We start from the raw sequence: 17,214 nt of genomic DNA, 5'->3' as shown, positions 1-17,214 counted from the left end.
TTTTTGGTGTTCCTTTATTTTTTTTTTTTTTTTTTTTTTGAGATGGGGTCTTACTCTGTTGCCCAGGCTGGAGTGCGGTGGCACAACCTTGGCTTACTGCAACCTCTGCCTCCCAGGTTCAAGCGATTCTCCTGCCTCTGCCTCCTGAGTAGCTGGGACTACAGGTGTGCGCCACCACGCCCAGGGTGGTACAGTGGCATGATCTCGGCCCACTGCAAGCTCCGTCTCCCGGGTTCATACCATTCTCCCGCCTCAGCCTCTGAGTAGCTGGGACTACAGGTGCCCGCCACCACGCCCAGCTAATTTTTTTGTACTTTTAGTAGAGAAGGGGTTTCACCATGTTGGCCAAGCTGGTCTCAATCTCTTTACCTCGTGATCCACCTGCCTCAGCCTCCCAAGTGCTGGGGTTACAGGCATGAGCCACCGCACCTGGCTTTTTTTTTTTTTTTTTTTAAGACAACGTCTTACTATGTTCCCCACACTGACCTCCAACTCCTGGCCTCAGGCGATCCTCCCGCCTTGATCTCCCAAGTCGCTGGGATTATAGGCGTGAGCCACCACACTGGGCTCCCCTAATTACTGATGCTATAAGCATGTGCTTCTTTAGTCTGTCTGATAAATAATCCAGTGCTAGATGCTGGCATTTTTCCAAGCATTAGAGAAAGGCAGCAAACCAGCCACATGAGGTCACCCTCAGGGAACTGATAGTCTGATTTAAACCTAAATGCTGTCATAATCCATTTAATACCACCTGTTGTATGGGACTGGTCTAAGAATTAAATGCCTGACCTAATGTCTGGAACGCAGCAACTGTTCAACAAACGTTAGTTCCATTCCACAGTCCAGGAAGGAATGGCAGATTTTCTGTTTATAGTTCCAGGATGGAAAAAACTGCATATTTCTGTGTATATCAAATTGCATTCTTCATTCCACTCACAGCTTTTGTCAGGCTTTTGCCAGGATAAAACGAAAACTGAAAACAGAAATCAGTAAACTAGGGCCCAAATCCAGCCCAGCTCTTATTTATGTAAATAAAGTTTTATTGGAACACATGAACATCAACCCATTTAAACGTCATCAAGGGCTACTTTCCTGGTACAGTGGCAGAGGTGAATAATTGCAAGAGATGGTCTGATCCTCTACCAAATAAGTTTGCCAATCCCTAATTTAGAGTTCTCTCACTTCAGAAGACACACAATATTCATTTATTTGATGTCAGTTGTTAAGCACATACTTTTACTACTATATGCATTACATAAATGGACAACTAAGTGATATACAATCTTTACTAAAAAGTTTCTTGACCAGGCACAGTGGCTCACACCTGTAATCCGAGCACTTTGGGAGGCCAAGGTGGGTGGATCACTTGAGGTCAGGAGCTGGAGACCAGCCTGACCAACATGGTGAAACTCCATCTCTACTAAAAATACAAAAAAAAAAAAAATTAGCTGGGCATGATGGCAGGCACCTGTAATCCCACGTACTCAGGAGGCTGAGGCACAAGAATCACTTGAACCCAGGAGGCAGAGATTCCAGTGAGCCAAGATCGCACCATTGCACTTCAGCCTGGGCGACAGAGCGAGAGTCCATCTCAAACAAAAAAAGAAGTTTATATCCAGTGCAAGCAGGAAGTACAGTGTGTATAGAAATGGACCTGGACTCTAAAATCAAGGTGTATTTTCACATCTTCTATCACACTCATATATACTTTTCATTACATACCTTTACAGGAATTTTCTTATCAAAATCAGGGAAGTGAATTATTTTGTTTAGCTTGGACACATATAGTATCATTATGGTGGCTGCCATCTGAAGAAAAGAGAAAAGGGGAGAGAGAAACTTCAGCAAAATATCTGCAAAGATTGATTGAGGTGCAATGACATCATCAGAAGAAAACACAGTCATCGGCCGGGCGCGGTGGCTCAAGCCTGTAATCCCAGCACTTTGGGAGGCCAAGGCGGGCGGATCACGAGGTCAGGAGATCGAGACCATCTTGGCTAACATGGTGAAACCCCGTCTCTACTAAAACACAAAAAATTAGCCGGGCATGGTGGCGGGCGCCTGTAGTCCCAGCTACTCGGAGGCTGAGGCAGGAGAATGGCATGAACCCAGGAGGCGGAGCTTGCAGTGAGCCGAGATCACGCCACTGCACTCCACCTGGGCGACACAGCCAGACTCTGTCTAAAAAAAAAAAAAAGAAAAGAAAACACAGTCATCAAAAAGAAATACAGCAAAAAACTCATTTTCTGGGTTCCAGAAAAAAAAAACTATTTCTCAGAATATTAAAATTGTTTTTCTTGCCACAGTACAGATTCCATCAGAACTCTAGGCAAAAAATGTAATGTTGGGCAGGGCGCGGTGGCTCACAGCTATAATCCCAGTACTTTGGGAGGCCAAGATGGGTAGATTACTTGAGGTCAGGAGTTCAAGACCAGCCTGGCCAACATGATGAAACCCTGTCTTTACTAAAAAACAAAAATTAGCTGGGCATGCTGGCAGACGCAGAATCCCAGCTACTCAGGAGGCTGAAGCAGGAGAATCGCTTGAACCTGAGAGGCTGAGGTTGCAGTGAGCCAAGATCACACCACTGCACTCCAGAGTGAGACACCACTGTCTCAATAAAAAAAAAAAAAAGGTAATATCAGCTGGGTGCCATGCCTCTTGCCTGTAATCCCAGCACTCTGGGAAGCTGAGGCAGGAAGATTGCTTGAGCCTAGGAGTTCAAGACCAGCCTAAGCAACATGGTGAAAACCCATCTCTACAAAAAAATACAAAAAATTAGCCAGTCTTGGTGATCTGTGGTCCCAGCTATTCAGGATACTGAGGTGGGAGGATCACCTGAGCCTGGAAAGTCAAGGCTGCAGTGAGCCATGATCATGCCACTGCACTCCAGCCTGGGAGACAGAGCAAGCCTCTATCTCAAAAAAAAAAAAAGTATAATATCAAATAGACTGACACATACACATATACATTATCTCAAGGGCTCTAGGAATGGAACTGTGGGAGAGGGAGAAAGGGAATGGTCTCCCTGACAGTGACAAATGTGCAAAAGTGATCACAGTCAGTGAGGTGACACACTGATCCTGGACCATATTTCCCATATACTAAACATATGGTTATCTTCCCCCATAAAGGCACGGGAACATCCTTTTAAAAGAAACTCCACACCTAAGCATATTTTTTAAAAAGTCCATTATTTCCATAAAACAGAAGACCAACAAAGAGGGAAAAAAGTTTAAAGACAGATTTACTTTTCAATCCAGCTGGCATAGCAAAAATATCTCATCAAATCCTCTTAATCTGGAGTGCCCTAGGTATATTGGAAATACTCCATATCATTATTATGAAATAAAAATTTAACATCATCTTTCATGCAAGTTGTAGAACTTACTCAATTCTTTCCATATTAGGATGCAAAAATTTAAGACTCCTTCAACATGATTATAATCCTATACCTTGCTCCTGAGTTTACAAACTTAATACTTACCATATATTTATGTAATTAAGCCCACCCTGAATTATAACTGTACTTTGTACTTATACCTCGCTTTATAATTTTTAAAGAAATACAATAACATTGGCCAGGCGCAGTGGCTCACGCCCATAATCCCAACACTTTGGAGGCCAAGGTGGGCAGATCGCTTGAGCCCAGAAGTTCAAGACCAGCCTGGGCATCATGGCGAAACCCTATCTCTACAAAAAATACACAAATTAGTCAGTGGTGGTGCATGCCTGTAGTCCCAGCTACTTGAAAGGCTGAGGCAGGAGGATTACTTGAGCCCAGGAAGTAAAGGGTACAGTGAACCAAGATCACACCACTGCACTCCAGCCTGGGCAACAGAGCCAGACACTGTCAAAAAAAAGAAAGAAAGAAAAATAAAATAAAATAAAATAAATATACCAACACTTACTTAAAATAAATGTAATTTGGACTTTTAAAAGTAGGTCTAACTGGCCTCTTACCTCAACAAATTGCAAATCAGAAACGCTTTACCTTTGGGTATAAGCCACTGGGTTAAAGAGTAATTAATTTATTTCACTTAGAGACTACAAACGGCACCTTATCACTGAATTTTTTTTTTTTTTGAGATGGAGTCTTGCTTGTCACCCAGGCTGGAGTGAAGTGGTGCAATCTTGGCTCACTGCAACCTCTGCCTCCCGGTGAATGTTCAAGCAATTTCCGGCTATTTTTTTTATTTTTAGTAGGGACTGAGTTTCACCATGTTGTCCAGGCTGGTCTCAAACTATTGACTTCAAGTGATCCACCCACCTCGGCCTCCTAAAGTGCTAGGATTATAGGCATGAGCCACCATGCCTGGCCTGATCTTTTTTTTTTTTTTAACGTGCTTTTTTCTAATATTTTTATACTGAAATATAAAGATAATTTTTTTACTCTAAGAAAATTCTTGTTATAATTGCTTCTCCCTAAAATGATGTTGCAAAGAGGTATTTATTAGCAAGACATTTAATCAGAATAATGTTTATTTGGCCAGGCGCAGTGGCTCATGCCTGTAATTCTAGCCCTTTGGGAGGCTGAGGTATGTGGATCATGAGGTCAGGAGTTCGAGATCAACATGGACAACATGGTAAAACCTCGTTTCTATTAAAGATACAAAAAATTAGCTGGGCATGGTGGTGCACACCTATAATCACAGCTACTTGGGAGGCTGGGGCAGGAGAATCACTTGAACCCGGGAGGCAGAGGTTACAGTGAGCCAAGATTGCGCCATTGCACTCCAGCCTGGGTGACAGGGTGAGACTCAGTCTCAAAAAAAAAAAAAAAAAAAGAAGAATGTTTACCCAGATTCACAATTAAAATTTAGTTAACAGATACTATTTTCATAATGTTAAGCTTTTCCCTCTATGAATTAAATCAAAATCAAAACAAACAAAAAACATTGTTGTCTGTTACTATTTATTTATCTGGAAATCACCAGTATATAACCACAAGAATAAACAAGTCACAAATTAACATAAATGGGAAATTTCAGAAACTCCCAAATGGGCATAGTTTGAAAGCTTACCCAAGCTCATCCTTGCACTTCAGAGCAAAAATCACAAACTCCAGGAAGCAAACTGCAAACCTGTTTTGTTTAGCACATAGGGAGTTTTGTAAAAATTCGAATCTGTTGCCAGCATATACGAGTTTGAAGATTTTATGTAAAAACTCAAACTCTCAGCCAAGCGCGGTGGCTCACACCTGTAATCCCAGCACTTTGGGAGGCCGAGGCGGGCGGATCGCCTGAGGTCAAGAGTTCAAGACCAGCCTGACCAACATGGCAAAAACCCATCTCTACTGAAAATACAAAAATAGCTGGCCGTGGTGGCAGGTGCCTGTAATCCCAGCTACTTGAGAGGCTGAGCTGGAAGAATTTCTTGAACCTGGGAGGCAGAAGTCGCAGTGAGTCCACATAGTGCCATTGCGTACTCCAAACTGGGCGACAAGAGCAAAACTCCGTCTCAAAAAAAAAAAAAATTCAAACTCTCTGTCTCTTGAAAACCTTCTGATGCTAATAATAAGGGCAGCCTGATGGGTCCCACCCCATCTCCCAACCCTTTTCCTATCAGACACAATGGCTTAAACTAAGTATCAAGCTGACACTTTAAGTGGGACAAGTAATCTCTCTCCCACCCAGTCCTCAGTCAACTCACATCTTACCCGCCAGGCCTTGGAGGCTCTGAGTCTTGTAGCCCACTGCTTCACAGTAATTAAATTCAGTTAAGGGCCTTAAAATAAGCAGCTGTTTTTCCCGTAAATACAATTGTTCCTAAATTGTAGACTGAAATAAAGTGTCAATATGTCCTGTTGTCTCACCAGGAGTACCATGACCCTCTGGTCCTCTGCCAGCTGAATAAATTCGCAACCACAGCTTTAAACAAAAGGACTTAAAATGTCATTATGAACACTGATGACAAAATAAGAGGTTAATTCTATTTTTTTTCACTCACCTGTCCAATTCCAAGGAAAATTGGTGACGGGAAACTACAAAGAAGAACAACAAATCAGTTAAGCAAATATAAAAATCTGAAGATAGTACAAAATAAATAATGACAAGTTATTAAAAGCCTGAGAAAATGAAAATGTATCAAATGGTTCACTTTTCATTTAATTCTTTTTTTTTTTCTTTTTAAGACAGTGTCTTGCTTTGTTGCCCAGGCTGGAATGCAGTGGTGTAAACATGGGTCATTGGAGTCTCCACCTTCTGGGCTCAGAAGATGCTCCCACCTCAGCTTCCTGCCACCCAGGCTGGAGTGCAGTGGTGTGGTGGCTCAAGCCATCTTTCCACCTCCGCCTCCCTAGTAGCTGGGACCACAGAGGCATGCCACCACACCCAGCTAAACATTACATACGGCCAGGCGCGGTGGCTCAAGCCTGTAATCCCAGCACTTTGGGAGGCCGAGACGGGCGGATCACGAGGTCAGGAGATCGAGACCATCCTGGCTAACACGGTGAAACCCTGTCTCTACTAAAATACGAAGAAAACTAGCCAGGCGAGGTGGCGGGCGCCTGTAGTCCCAGCTACACGGGAGGCTGAGGCAGGAGAATGGCGTAAACCCGGGAGGCGGAGTTGGCAGTGAGCTGAGATCCGGCCACTGCACTCCAGCCTGGACAGAGCAAGACTCCTTCTCAAAAAAAAAAAAACATTACATACATACATATATAATATATATATATATATTATGCTTCATCTCTCTCTCTATATATATATCAGTGTGTGTGTGTATGTATGTGTGTGTGTGTGTGTATATATATATATATAGAGAGAGAGAGAGAGAGAGAGATGGAGTCTCGCTCTATCACCCAGGCCGGAGTGTAGTAGTAGCACGATCTCAGCTCACTGCAACCTCCGCCTCCCGGGTTCAAGCAATTCTCCTGCCTCAGCCTCCCAAGTAGCTGGGACCATAGGCATGCACCACCACGCCCAGTTAATTTTTGTAATTTTTAGTAGAAACAGAGTTTCACCATGTTGGCCAGGCTGGTCTCAAACTCTTGACCTCAAATGACCTGCCCGCCTCAGCCTCCCAAAGGGCTGGGATTATCGGCAGGAGCCACTGTGCCCAGCTAAACATGATATATTTTTAATTTGCTTCAAAATACTCTGGGGGGCGATGGTGGAGTGAGTGGGAGAGGGATACTAATGCAGCAAGGTTGTGGACACTGGGTAAGGGCTACATAGTGATTCATTATATTCGTTTTAAAGGATAATATGCCCAGGAACAAATCTAATCAAAGATTTGCAAGAAAGGCATCTGTATAAAAAAGTATACATCAATATTCTCAAAATTAAAGATCTAAATAAAGGTCATGGGTTGGAAACTCGATATTGTAATGAGGTCCATTATCCCCGAACTTATTTATAGAATCAGTGCAATCTCAGCAGAAATATCAGCACATATTTTGTGGAAACTGACAATCTGATCCTAAAGCTTAATGAAAAGAAAGGCAAAGAGCACAAACATATCACCCAAGACAGTCCTGAAGATAAACAAAGTCAGAGGAATGACTCTAATGGATGTCAGGATTCATTTTCAAATTACAATAAATGAGACTGTATGGTATTTACACAAAGATAATCCAATGGGACAATGGAAAAGAACACAGGTCAAGACAAGGACACACATGTACAGACACCTGATTTATGACAATTTATGACATAGATGACGCTGCAGAGCAGTGGGGAAAAGACGATCTTTCAGCAAACGGCACTGGGTGATTTGCATGCAGACTCCTGACTCCTACCTCACATCGTATTTAACAAGGCAGGACCGCACCTGCACTGGCTCAACCCTTCACTGGCTCCCAGTCATTTCTCAGGCTACTCACAAAGCTGGAATATCCCACAAAACTCAGCCCTCCTTCTGTATGTCGGAAGGGAAACTCACCTATCTCAGACAGGCTAAGAAGAGAATAAAGAACAAACCTACCTTATCAGAGAAAACAGAATGAATGGCTGGACAGTACCACCATGCAAATAAAATTAATTCTAGTCAGTGCTGGGTCATGCCACCCATATACTCCCTTCCACACAGAAGCACCCATTCCACAGCTGGGTCCTCTGCTGCAGAAAGCTGCCTGATAGTAGCATGTCCACTCCCTGAGCATGGCCTGCATTTTAACTGTTGGTCTCTGCAGGAGTATAACAGTTACACGTACCCTGCCCCAATTCAGGACAGCTCTGCAGAGCCGGTACCACTCAAGAGCCCCTGGGATGAGGCCTTTGCTGTGACTGCCTCAAAGTCCGACTTCTCCCTCTGACTGATTCCGCTTCCTAGCATCACTTCCCAACATACTTCCTACGCCTCTGCGGATACAACCTGTCACATGAAGCAAAATCACAAGGCAACAGTATAAACAAACAATAAAACAACAACAAAAAGGGTCACCCGGCTGGGAGCGGTGCCTCATGCCTATAATCTCAACGCTTTGGGAGGCCGAGGCAAGATCACCTGAGGTGAGGAGTTCGAGACCAGTCTGGTCAACATGGTGAAACCCTATCTCTACTAAAAACCAAAAAATTAGCCAGCGTGGTGCTGGGCACCTGTAGTCCCAACTGCCTGGAAGGCTGAGGCATGAGAATCACTTGAACCCAGGAGGCAGAGGTTGCAGTGAGCCGAGATCGCGCCACTGCCCTCCAACCTGGGCAACAGAGCGAGACTCTGTCTCCAAAAATTAAATAAATTGAAAAAAATAAACAAACAGTTAAAACAACAACAAAAAGGCTCACTGAAGATAAGTCAAAGAGCCCAGCCTAGAAGAACATTTAAGGCATGGAAGAGAAGGAAGTCTTGCTAATTGCTTCAGGCCATAGAACATCTCAGAAAAAATAAAACCAATAAAACAAAAGCTCAAAGGTGAGTTGATATGACAGTCAAAGGAGATTAAAAGAAAGCATTGCAGACCTAAGAAAACCAACTAAGACCAAACAACCTAACTGCCACATAAGGAAATACGTTCAGACACAACCAGGAGCTACAAGGCGACTGCTGCAAATGCAATTACCAAGACCTGAGGCGATCATAGTGCACGCCGACGAAAACAACTCGAAAAGATAAATCGATCTGGAAGACAGAAAACCACCACCACACAGGGCTAGTTACTAGGCCTGGAATTTAGAAGACTATATTCCATAACTTTATATTGAATTCTATTCTATAATTCAAGTTGAACCACCTTACTGAGTTATTAAACTACTCAATAGGCCAGATGCGGTGGCTCACGCCTGTAATCCCAGCACTTTGGGAGGCCAAGGCGGGTGGATCATCTGAGGTCAGGAGTTTGGGAACAGCCTGGACAACATGGTAAAACCCCATCTCTACTAAAAAATGCACAAATTAGCCAAATGTGGTGGCACACACCTGTAATCCCAGTTACTTGGGAGGCTGAGGAAGGAGAATCGCTTGAACCTGGGAGGCAGAAGTTGCAGTGAGCTGAGATCATGCCACTGCACTCTAGCCTGGGTGACAGAGCAAGACTCTGTCTAAAAAAAAAAAAAATTGAAACACTGGGTCTAAAAGAAACTCAATGACTTTAGCTTTTTAATATTTTTTATTGATCCTAGACCTCTTACATTTAGAGGGATCTTTTAAGACATATTAATCCTTGTAGTAAAGAAACATATATTTGAAAGTCAATAATTCTTTCAGTTGAACTTCTACTTCTCTTTTCTCCATTCAGCTCAGTTAAAACTAAATTTCATGTGCGCATGCTACGGCAATCCTCATCTAAATAACTGTGCAAGTGCAGCCAGCATGACCCATGCTGTGGCCACTCCTGATAACGGTGCAAGATGAAATTCCCTGGGTAGCCATCAAGTATTCTTGCCAAAAATGTTTAAACCAAATGAAATAAAGTCTTTAGATCTGACTTCCAGTTAGAAAATAGAGGAAGATAAGGTAACTGAGACTTCAAAAGATAAACTGGACAATCCAAAATGTGGGACATTTTACAAAACAACTGGTCCAGGATTTTCAAAAAGTCAGTATCACGAGGAGGGAGTGGGATAGGGAAATTTTCTACATTAAAAGAAACTAAAAAAACAAACCTGTATGTATTGCATGAGACTTGATCGGATCATAAAACCATAAAAAACGTCTTTGGGACAATTGGGATTGTGAGGGAAAAGAAGAAACGTTTTATCTAAGGAATTATCAGGCCCAGAAAGGCCCTGGAATGTAACAGCAGCCATATCACTACTCTTTGAGCTAAATAATTACTTTTTTTTTTTTTTTTTTTTTTTTAGAAAAGGGCCCCCCCTTTCCCCCAGGTTGGAATGCAGTGGCGCGATCTCAGCTCACTGCAACCTCCACCTCCCAGGTTCAAGCAATTCTCCTGCCTCAGCCTCTCGAGTAGCTGGGATTACAGGCGCCTGCCACTACGCCCAGCTAATTTTTTGTATTTTTAGTAGAAACGGGGTTTCACCATGTTAGCCAGGCTGGTCTCGAACTCTTGACCTCGTGATCCGTCCACCTTGGCCTCCCAAAGTGCTGAGATTACAGGTGTGAGCTGCCGCACCCGGGTAAGAGGCTCAAGTTTTTTTTTTTTGAGACGGAGTCTCGCTCTGTCGCCCAGGCTGGAGTGCAGTGGCTGCATCTCAGCTCACTGCAAGCTCCGCCTCCCGGGTTCACGCCATTCTCCTGCCTTAGCCTCCCCAGTAGCTGGGACTACAGGCGCCCACCATCTCGCCCGGCTAGTTTTTTGTATTTTTTAGTAGAGACGGGGTTTCACCGTGTTAGCCAGGATGGTCTCGATCTCCTGACCTCGTGATCCACCCCTCTCGGCCTCCCAAAGTGCTGGGATTACAGTCTTGAGCCACCGCGGCCGGCCGAGGCTCAAGTTTTTAAACAAAAAAAGGACATATCAAGAGTGGGGTGATTACAAAAGTGATTTGTCAGGAATTCTCATTGGTTCGCAGAAATATCATTGGTTACTGATTGACTACACACTGTTGAACTCTAGGGTGTGTGGCATTTTATGACTATTTGGTATCGGTCTAGCACCCACATAGCAAGTGGCTTTAAGAGGTAATTATTGAGCGGAGGGTGGTGGCTCTTGCCTGTAATTTCAGCACTTGGGAGGCTGAGGCGGGTGGATCACCTGAGGTCAGAAGTTCAAGACCATCTCGGCCAACACGGTGAAACCCCATCTCTACTAAATATACAAAAATTAGCCGGGCATGGTGGTGGGCGCCTGTAGCGCCAGCTACTGGGGAGGCTGAGGCAGGAGAATGGCGTGAACCTGGGAGGTGGAGCTTGCAGAGAGTCCAGATCCTGCCACTGCAGTTCAGCCTGGGCGACAGAGCAAGACTCCATCTCAAAAAAAAAAGTAGGCCGGGCACAGTGGCTCACACCTGTAATCCAGCACTTTGGGAGGCCGAGGCAGGTGGATCACGAGGTCAGAACATCGAGACCATCCTGGCTAACACAGTGAAACACCGTCTCTACTAAAAAAATACAAAAAAAATTATCCAGGCGTGGTGGCGGCACCTGTAGTCCCAGCTACTCGGGAGGCTGAGGCAGGAGAATGGCGTGAACCCAGGAGGCAGAGCTTGCAGTGAGCTGAGATCGCACCACTGCACCCCAGCCTGAGCCACAGAGCTAGACTCCACCTCAAAAAAAAAAAAAAAAAAAAGTGATTCCTTTATGTTTCTGTGTCTCCACCTATTTATCTATATCCATCCATCCCAAAAGATATCTGAAATTGTTGCCTCATGTTCATTATAGTAAATTTTTTTTAATTTCACCCTAATATTTCTATTTTGTTTTTTGTTTTGTTTTTGTTTTTGTTTTTGAGATGGAATCTCACTCTGTTACCCAGGCTGGAGCACAGTGGCTCAATCTCAGCTCACTGCAACCTCTGCCTCCCAGGTTCAAGCAATTCTCCTGCCTCAGCCTCCCAAGTAGCTGGGATTACAGGCACCCACCACCATGCCCGGCTAATTTTTATATTTTTAGTAGCAATGTGTGTTCGCCATGTTGGCCAGGCTGGTCTCAAACTCCTGACCTCGGGTGATCTGCCCACCTGAATTCTTTATAATAATCACAACAGAATAACTTTTCTTTAAAAAGGTGCTGTCAGCCAGGCACAGTGGCTCACGCCTATAATCCTAGCACTTTGGGAGGCCAAGGCAGGTGGATCACCTGAGATCAAGAGTTTGAGACCAGACTGGCCAACATGATGAAACCCCATCTCTACTAAAAATACAAAAATTAGCTGGCCGTCGTGGTGCATGCCTGTGATCCCAGCTACTCAGGAGGCTGAGGCAAAAGAATCGCTTGAACCCAGAAGGCGGAGGTTGCTGTGAGCCAAGATCATGCCATTGTACTCCAGCCTGGGCAACAAAAGCAAAGCTCCATCTCAAAAAAAAAAAAAAAGGTATTGATTCTAGGTAGTGGAAATTATTATTGTCTTCTTTGCTCATTTCTGTATCTCCAATGTTTTAACTGTGTTCTTGTAGATGTGAACATGAGGAAGTGAAGATCATGAGAATAGAACTCCTTCAAGAGTCTTCTGATTCTGGCTGGGTGTGGTGGTTCACACCTGTAATCGCAGCACTTTGACAGGCCGAGGCAGGTGGATCACTTGAGGTCAGGAGTTTGAGACCAGCCTGGCCAATATGGCAAAACGCTGTCTCTACCAAAAATACAAAAATTAGCTGGGGAGTCAAGCGCAGTGGCTCACTCCTGTAATCCCAGCACTTTGGGAGGCCGAGGCAGGTGGATCACTTGAGGTCNAAAAAAAAAAAAAAAGGTATTGATTCTAGGTAGTGGAAATTATTATTGTCTTCTTTGCTCATTTCTGTATCTCCAATGTTTTAACTGTGTTCTTGTAGATGTGAACATGAGGAAGTGAAGATCATGAGAATAGAACTCCTTCAAGAGTCTTCTGATTCTGGCTGGGTGTGGTGGTTCACACCTGTAATCGCAGCACTTTGACAGGCCGAGGCAGGTGGATCACTTGAGGTCAGGAGTTTGAGACCAGCCTGGCCAATATGGCAAAACGCTGTCTCTACCAAAATACAAAATTAGCTGGGGAGTCAAGCGCAGTGGCTCACTCCTGTAATCCCAGCACTTTGGGAGGCCGAGGCAGGTGGATCACTTGAGGTCAGGAGTTCAAAACCAGCCTGGCCAACATGGTGAAACCCCGTCTCTACTAAAAATACAAAAATTGGCCAGGCGCAGTGGCTCATGCCTGTAATCCCAGCACTTTGGGAGGCTGAGGCAGGCGAATCACGAGGTCAGGAGTTCGAGACCAGCCTGACCAACATGGTGAAACCCCATCTCTACTAAAAATACAAAAAAAATAGCTGGTGTAGTGGCAGGCCCTGTAATCCCAGCTACTTGGGAGGCTTGGGCAGGAGAATTGCTTGAACCCAGGAGGTGGAGGTTGCAGTGAGCAGAGATCGAGCCACTGCATTCCAGCCCAGGTGAGAGTGAGACTCCGTCTCAAAAAAAAAAAATACAAAAATTGGCCAGGCGCAGTGGCCTGTAATCTCAGCACTTTGGGAGGCCAAGGGGGGTGGATCACGAGGTCAGGAGTTCAACACCAGCCTGGCCAAGAGACCAGCCTGGCCAATATGGTGAAACCCCATCCCTACTTAAAAAAAATATAAAAATTAGCCAGGCGTGGTGGTGGGTGCCTGTAATCCCAGCTACTTGGGAGGCTGAGGCAGGAGAATTGCTTGAACACGGGAGGTGGAGGTTGCAGTGGGCCATGATCACGCCATTGCACTCCAGTCTGAGCAACAGAGAGAGACTCTGACTCAAAATAAATAAATAAATAAATAAATAAATAAATAAATAAGGCAGGAGTGGTGGTAAGTGCCTGTAATCCCAGCTACTTGGGAGGCTGGGGCAGAAGAATTGCTTGGACCCGGGAGGCAGAGGTTGCAGTGAGCCAAGATCATACCACTGCACTCCTGAGTAGCGGGGATTACCAGGCACAGCTAATTTTTGTATTTTTAGTAGTGACAGGGTTTCACCATGTTGGCTGACCAGGTTGGTCTCAAACTCCTGACCTCAAGTGATCCACCCGCCTCAGCCTTCCAAAGCACTGGGATTATAGGTGTGAGCCACTGCGTCCAGCCATGGAGTCAACAATTTAAAAGTAAACCAGCCAGCCAGATGTGGTTTTTGGCTCACAACACTCAGAGCTCCTCAAGTGCTGAAAGCAGCAAGCAGAAGACAACTGCACGCGGAGGTGAAAGGAAAGGAGTCTCATGTGTCCCTCCTAGAGTGGCTCTCAGTGGACCAAGCAGGGAAACAATGCCAGGAGGCACAGTCACAGCAGTGAGAAGGGAGTGAGGAGGAGGCCTGGGGAGGCCAAGCTGGACAGCCTGGAGATCTTGGAGAGGTACAGTTACTCGCGTTACCGCTGATCATCCGAAATGGGCCACTGTTGTCATACCAAACTAAAACAGTAGCCAGGTAGGAAAAGCACTCAGGGTATAAAACATTACTCAAGAATGTAATTGTCTGCAAGCCCAACTGCTGGAACTGCTTGTAAACCTGAAAGCAGCTTTATCTCCAGCTTCTGAGACCACTTGCTGCAACTCCAAGACTAATTTTGCCACCACCTTCGCTCACCAGTCATTGCTTGCCAGCTCCCCAAACCTTGACAGTACCAAGAAATCTTCTCCCAGCAGAGTATGTAACATTTCTTCTTTTTCAGCAAAACCTCAAACCTTCTCTTCGTTCTTCAGACATACCAAAGACCACCCAGATGATATGGACGACTCACACTGCAATTCTTTCTTCCCAAATAAAACATTACATTTAGACCCTTGTCTGCACAATTGTTGTTGTGACTTTGACCCTTGTAAGGAGAGGGTCGTGGCAGCAGTTGTGGAAAGCAAGGCTCAGGAGAGTTTGCTGGAGACCAGAGTAGACTGTGACACTGCAGCATGTGGGCCCTGAAGCCACAGGAAGGGTGACCTGAGCTAGGTGGAGAGGAAGGCTAAGACTTACAGAATCAGTCACCAGAAGCTCAGGCACCGTTCCACAGGGGACAGAAAGGATGGCACATCCAGAGTCTCAACAGAACATGAGCAGCTGGGAGCTAGGAGGACCCAATCCTATCTCCTGGCCCAGGCCTGTGGGTAAGGCAAAGATCCAGCTCCATCGAGGGGGGTGAAGGGAGCAACATCTTCAGGACAGAGTCAGGTTTTCATTGAAGTAAGAGCACAGTAGGAGTTGCTTTTGGTTTGGGATACAGAATTCCAGTTCCCACCACTGAGGATTCCAATTCAGTACCTTCTATGCAAAAAACCTCTCCAAGTGATTGAGACTACTGGGCAGGTTTGGAAATTACTGTATCTAGACCAGGCACAGTGGCTCACGCCTGTAATCCCAGCACTTTAGGAGGCCAAGCCAGGTGGATCACTTGAGCCCAGGAGTTCGAGACCAGCCTGAGCAACATATTGAGACTCCATTTCTAAAAAAAAAAAAAAAAAAAAAAAAAAGCTGGGCATGGTGGCATGCAACTCAGGAGGCTGACTTCGGAGGATTGTCTGAGGCAGCAGAGGTTCCAGTGAGCTGAGATTGCACCACTGCACTACAGCCTGGGTGACAGAGTAAGACCCTGTCTCAAAAAAAAAAACAAAAACCTCAAAGCCTTGGGATGCATACTAAACATATATAGGAAATACTGAGCAAATATTTGTTGAAATGAATACAGTAAAGTTAGATATTTTTATTAAGCATCATTAGTAAATTATTCCATGTCATAGACTAGGAGTACAATATTACATAATATTAAAACAGAAAAGACCAGCTTGGTGTGGTAATCTCAGTACTTTGGGAGGCTAAGGCAGGAGGATCACTTGAGCCCGGGCATTTGAGACCAACCTGGGGAATAGAGCAAAACCCCATCTCTAAAAAATTAAAAATTCAAACAAAATTTTTTTAATTCAAAAATGATCCAGGAGTGGTGGTGCACACCTGTACTCTCAGCTACTCAGGAGACTGAGGTGAGAGGATCACCTGAGCCCAGGAGGTAGAGGCTGCTGTCCTTGATCATGCCACTGCACTCCAGCCTGGGTGACAGAACAAGACCCAGTCTCAAAAGAAAGAAGAGAAAAAACTCCACAACTCCAGAACAACTGTACAACCCTTATGAACCTGATCCAAAGGACCAAGAGTATAACCAAGCCAGGCGTGGGGGCTCACGCCTATAATCCCAGCCCTTCAAGAGGCCAAGGCAGACGGATTGCTTGAGCCCAGGAGTTCGAGACCAGCCAGGGCAACATGGCAAGAACCCCTCTCTACAAAAAAAAGCAAAAATTAGCCGGGCGTAGTGGTACACTCCTGCAAAAATTAGCCGGGCGTAGTGGTACACTCCTGCAAAAATTAGCCGGGCGTAGTGGTACACTCCTGCAGTCTTGGCTGCTCAGGAGGCTGAGGTGGGAAGATCACTTGGGCCCAGGAGGTAGAGGCTGAAGTGAGCTGTGATGGTGCCCTGCTCCACTCCAGCCTGGGCAACAGAGTGAGACCCTGTCTCAAAAAAAAAAAAAAAAAAAAAAAAAGAACATAACTAACTGGCCACAAACTCTTAAATGCCCTTATTTTCCCCACTCACCTTAAAAGGTTCTCACAGCCTTCAAAGGTCTCTCTGTCCAGCCAGGTAAATCTGGCATTACAATGAATTATAAAACTAACAAATCACCAAGATCACCCATTCATTTTGTACCCTGACCAGAAACAATCTGCCCAAAATGAAAGAGGAAAAAGTATCCCCTGAGTTACATTCCCACGACCCTGCGAATTAGGTAACTACCAAAACATCCTCTCTTCTATCCTACAACATAACACTCTACCCTCAGACAGCTCACGCTTGGATCCGATTTCTCTAGTTTATTGCTGTAACCACATCACCCCAGCCCTCCTCCCCTCAATAACGTGTGCTTCAAGCATTTTGAGAGGAAAGAATGAACAATGTGATGCGAACAGGGTTCTCCAACTGTATATTACATTGCAGAAATGTGGAATGCTTATTTAAAAGGATTATGAGGGTTTTGGCCTTCCTAAGGCAAGAACTCCATTTTCTCCTTCAATCGTGAAACTCAATAATTTAAAGATAGAAAGGCTAGAGCCCTTTTTTTTTTTTTTTTTTTTTTGAGACAGAGTCTCACTCTGTCACCCCAGGCTGGAGTGCAATGGCATGATCTCAGCTTACCACAACCTCCGCCTCCCAGGTTCAAGCGATTCTCCTGCCTCAGC

The 17,214-nt window shown here is 44.9% G+C and overlaps 1 protein-coding gene across 1 annotated transcript in view; it reads right to left on the bottom strand.

The window, feature by feature from the left end:
• SLC35D2 (solute carrier family 35 member D2) overlaps nucleotides 1-17,214 on the bottom strand; it is a 66,790-nt gene that overhangs the window by 42,157 nt on the left and 7,419 nt on the right. The window contains exons 3-5 of the mRNA XM_017871459.1: nucleotides 9,002-9,058; nucleotides 5,950-5,983; nucleotides 1,723-1,809 (exon numbers count right to left, since the gene is read on the bottom strand). Coding sequence (XP_017726948.1) covers nucleotides 1,723-1,809; nucleotides 5,950-5,983; nucleotides 9,002-9,058 — 178 coding nt within the window. The remainder of the gene's footprint in view (nucleotides 1-1,722; nucleotides 1,810-5,949; nucleotides 5,984-9,001; nucleotides 9,059-17,214) is intronic.

Source organism: Rhinopithecus bieti, unplaced genomic scaffold (assembly GCF_001698545.2).
Source record: "Rhinopithecus bieti isolate Rb0 unplaced genomic scaffold, ASM169854v2 scaffold_6063, whole genome shotgun sequence".
In the NCBI taxonomy this organism is placed as follows: domain Eukaryota; kingdom Metazoa; phylum Chordata; class Mammalia; order Primates; family Cercopithecidae; genus Rhinopithecus; species Rhinopithecus bieti.
The sequence above is the reverse complement of the archived record's forward strand: the minus strand, read 5'-3'. Positions and strand labels throughout refer to the sequence as shown.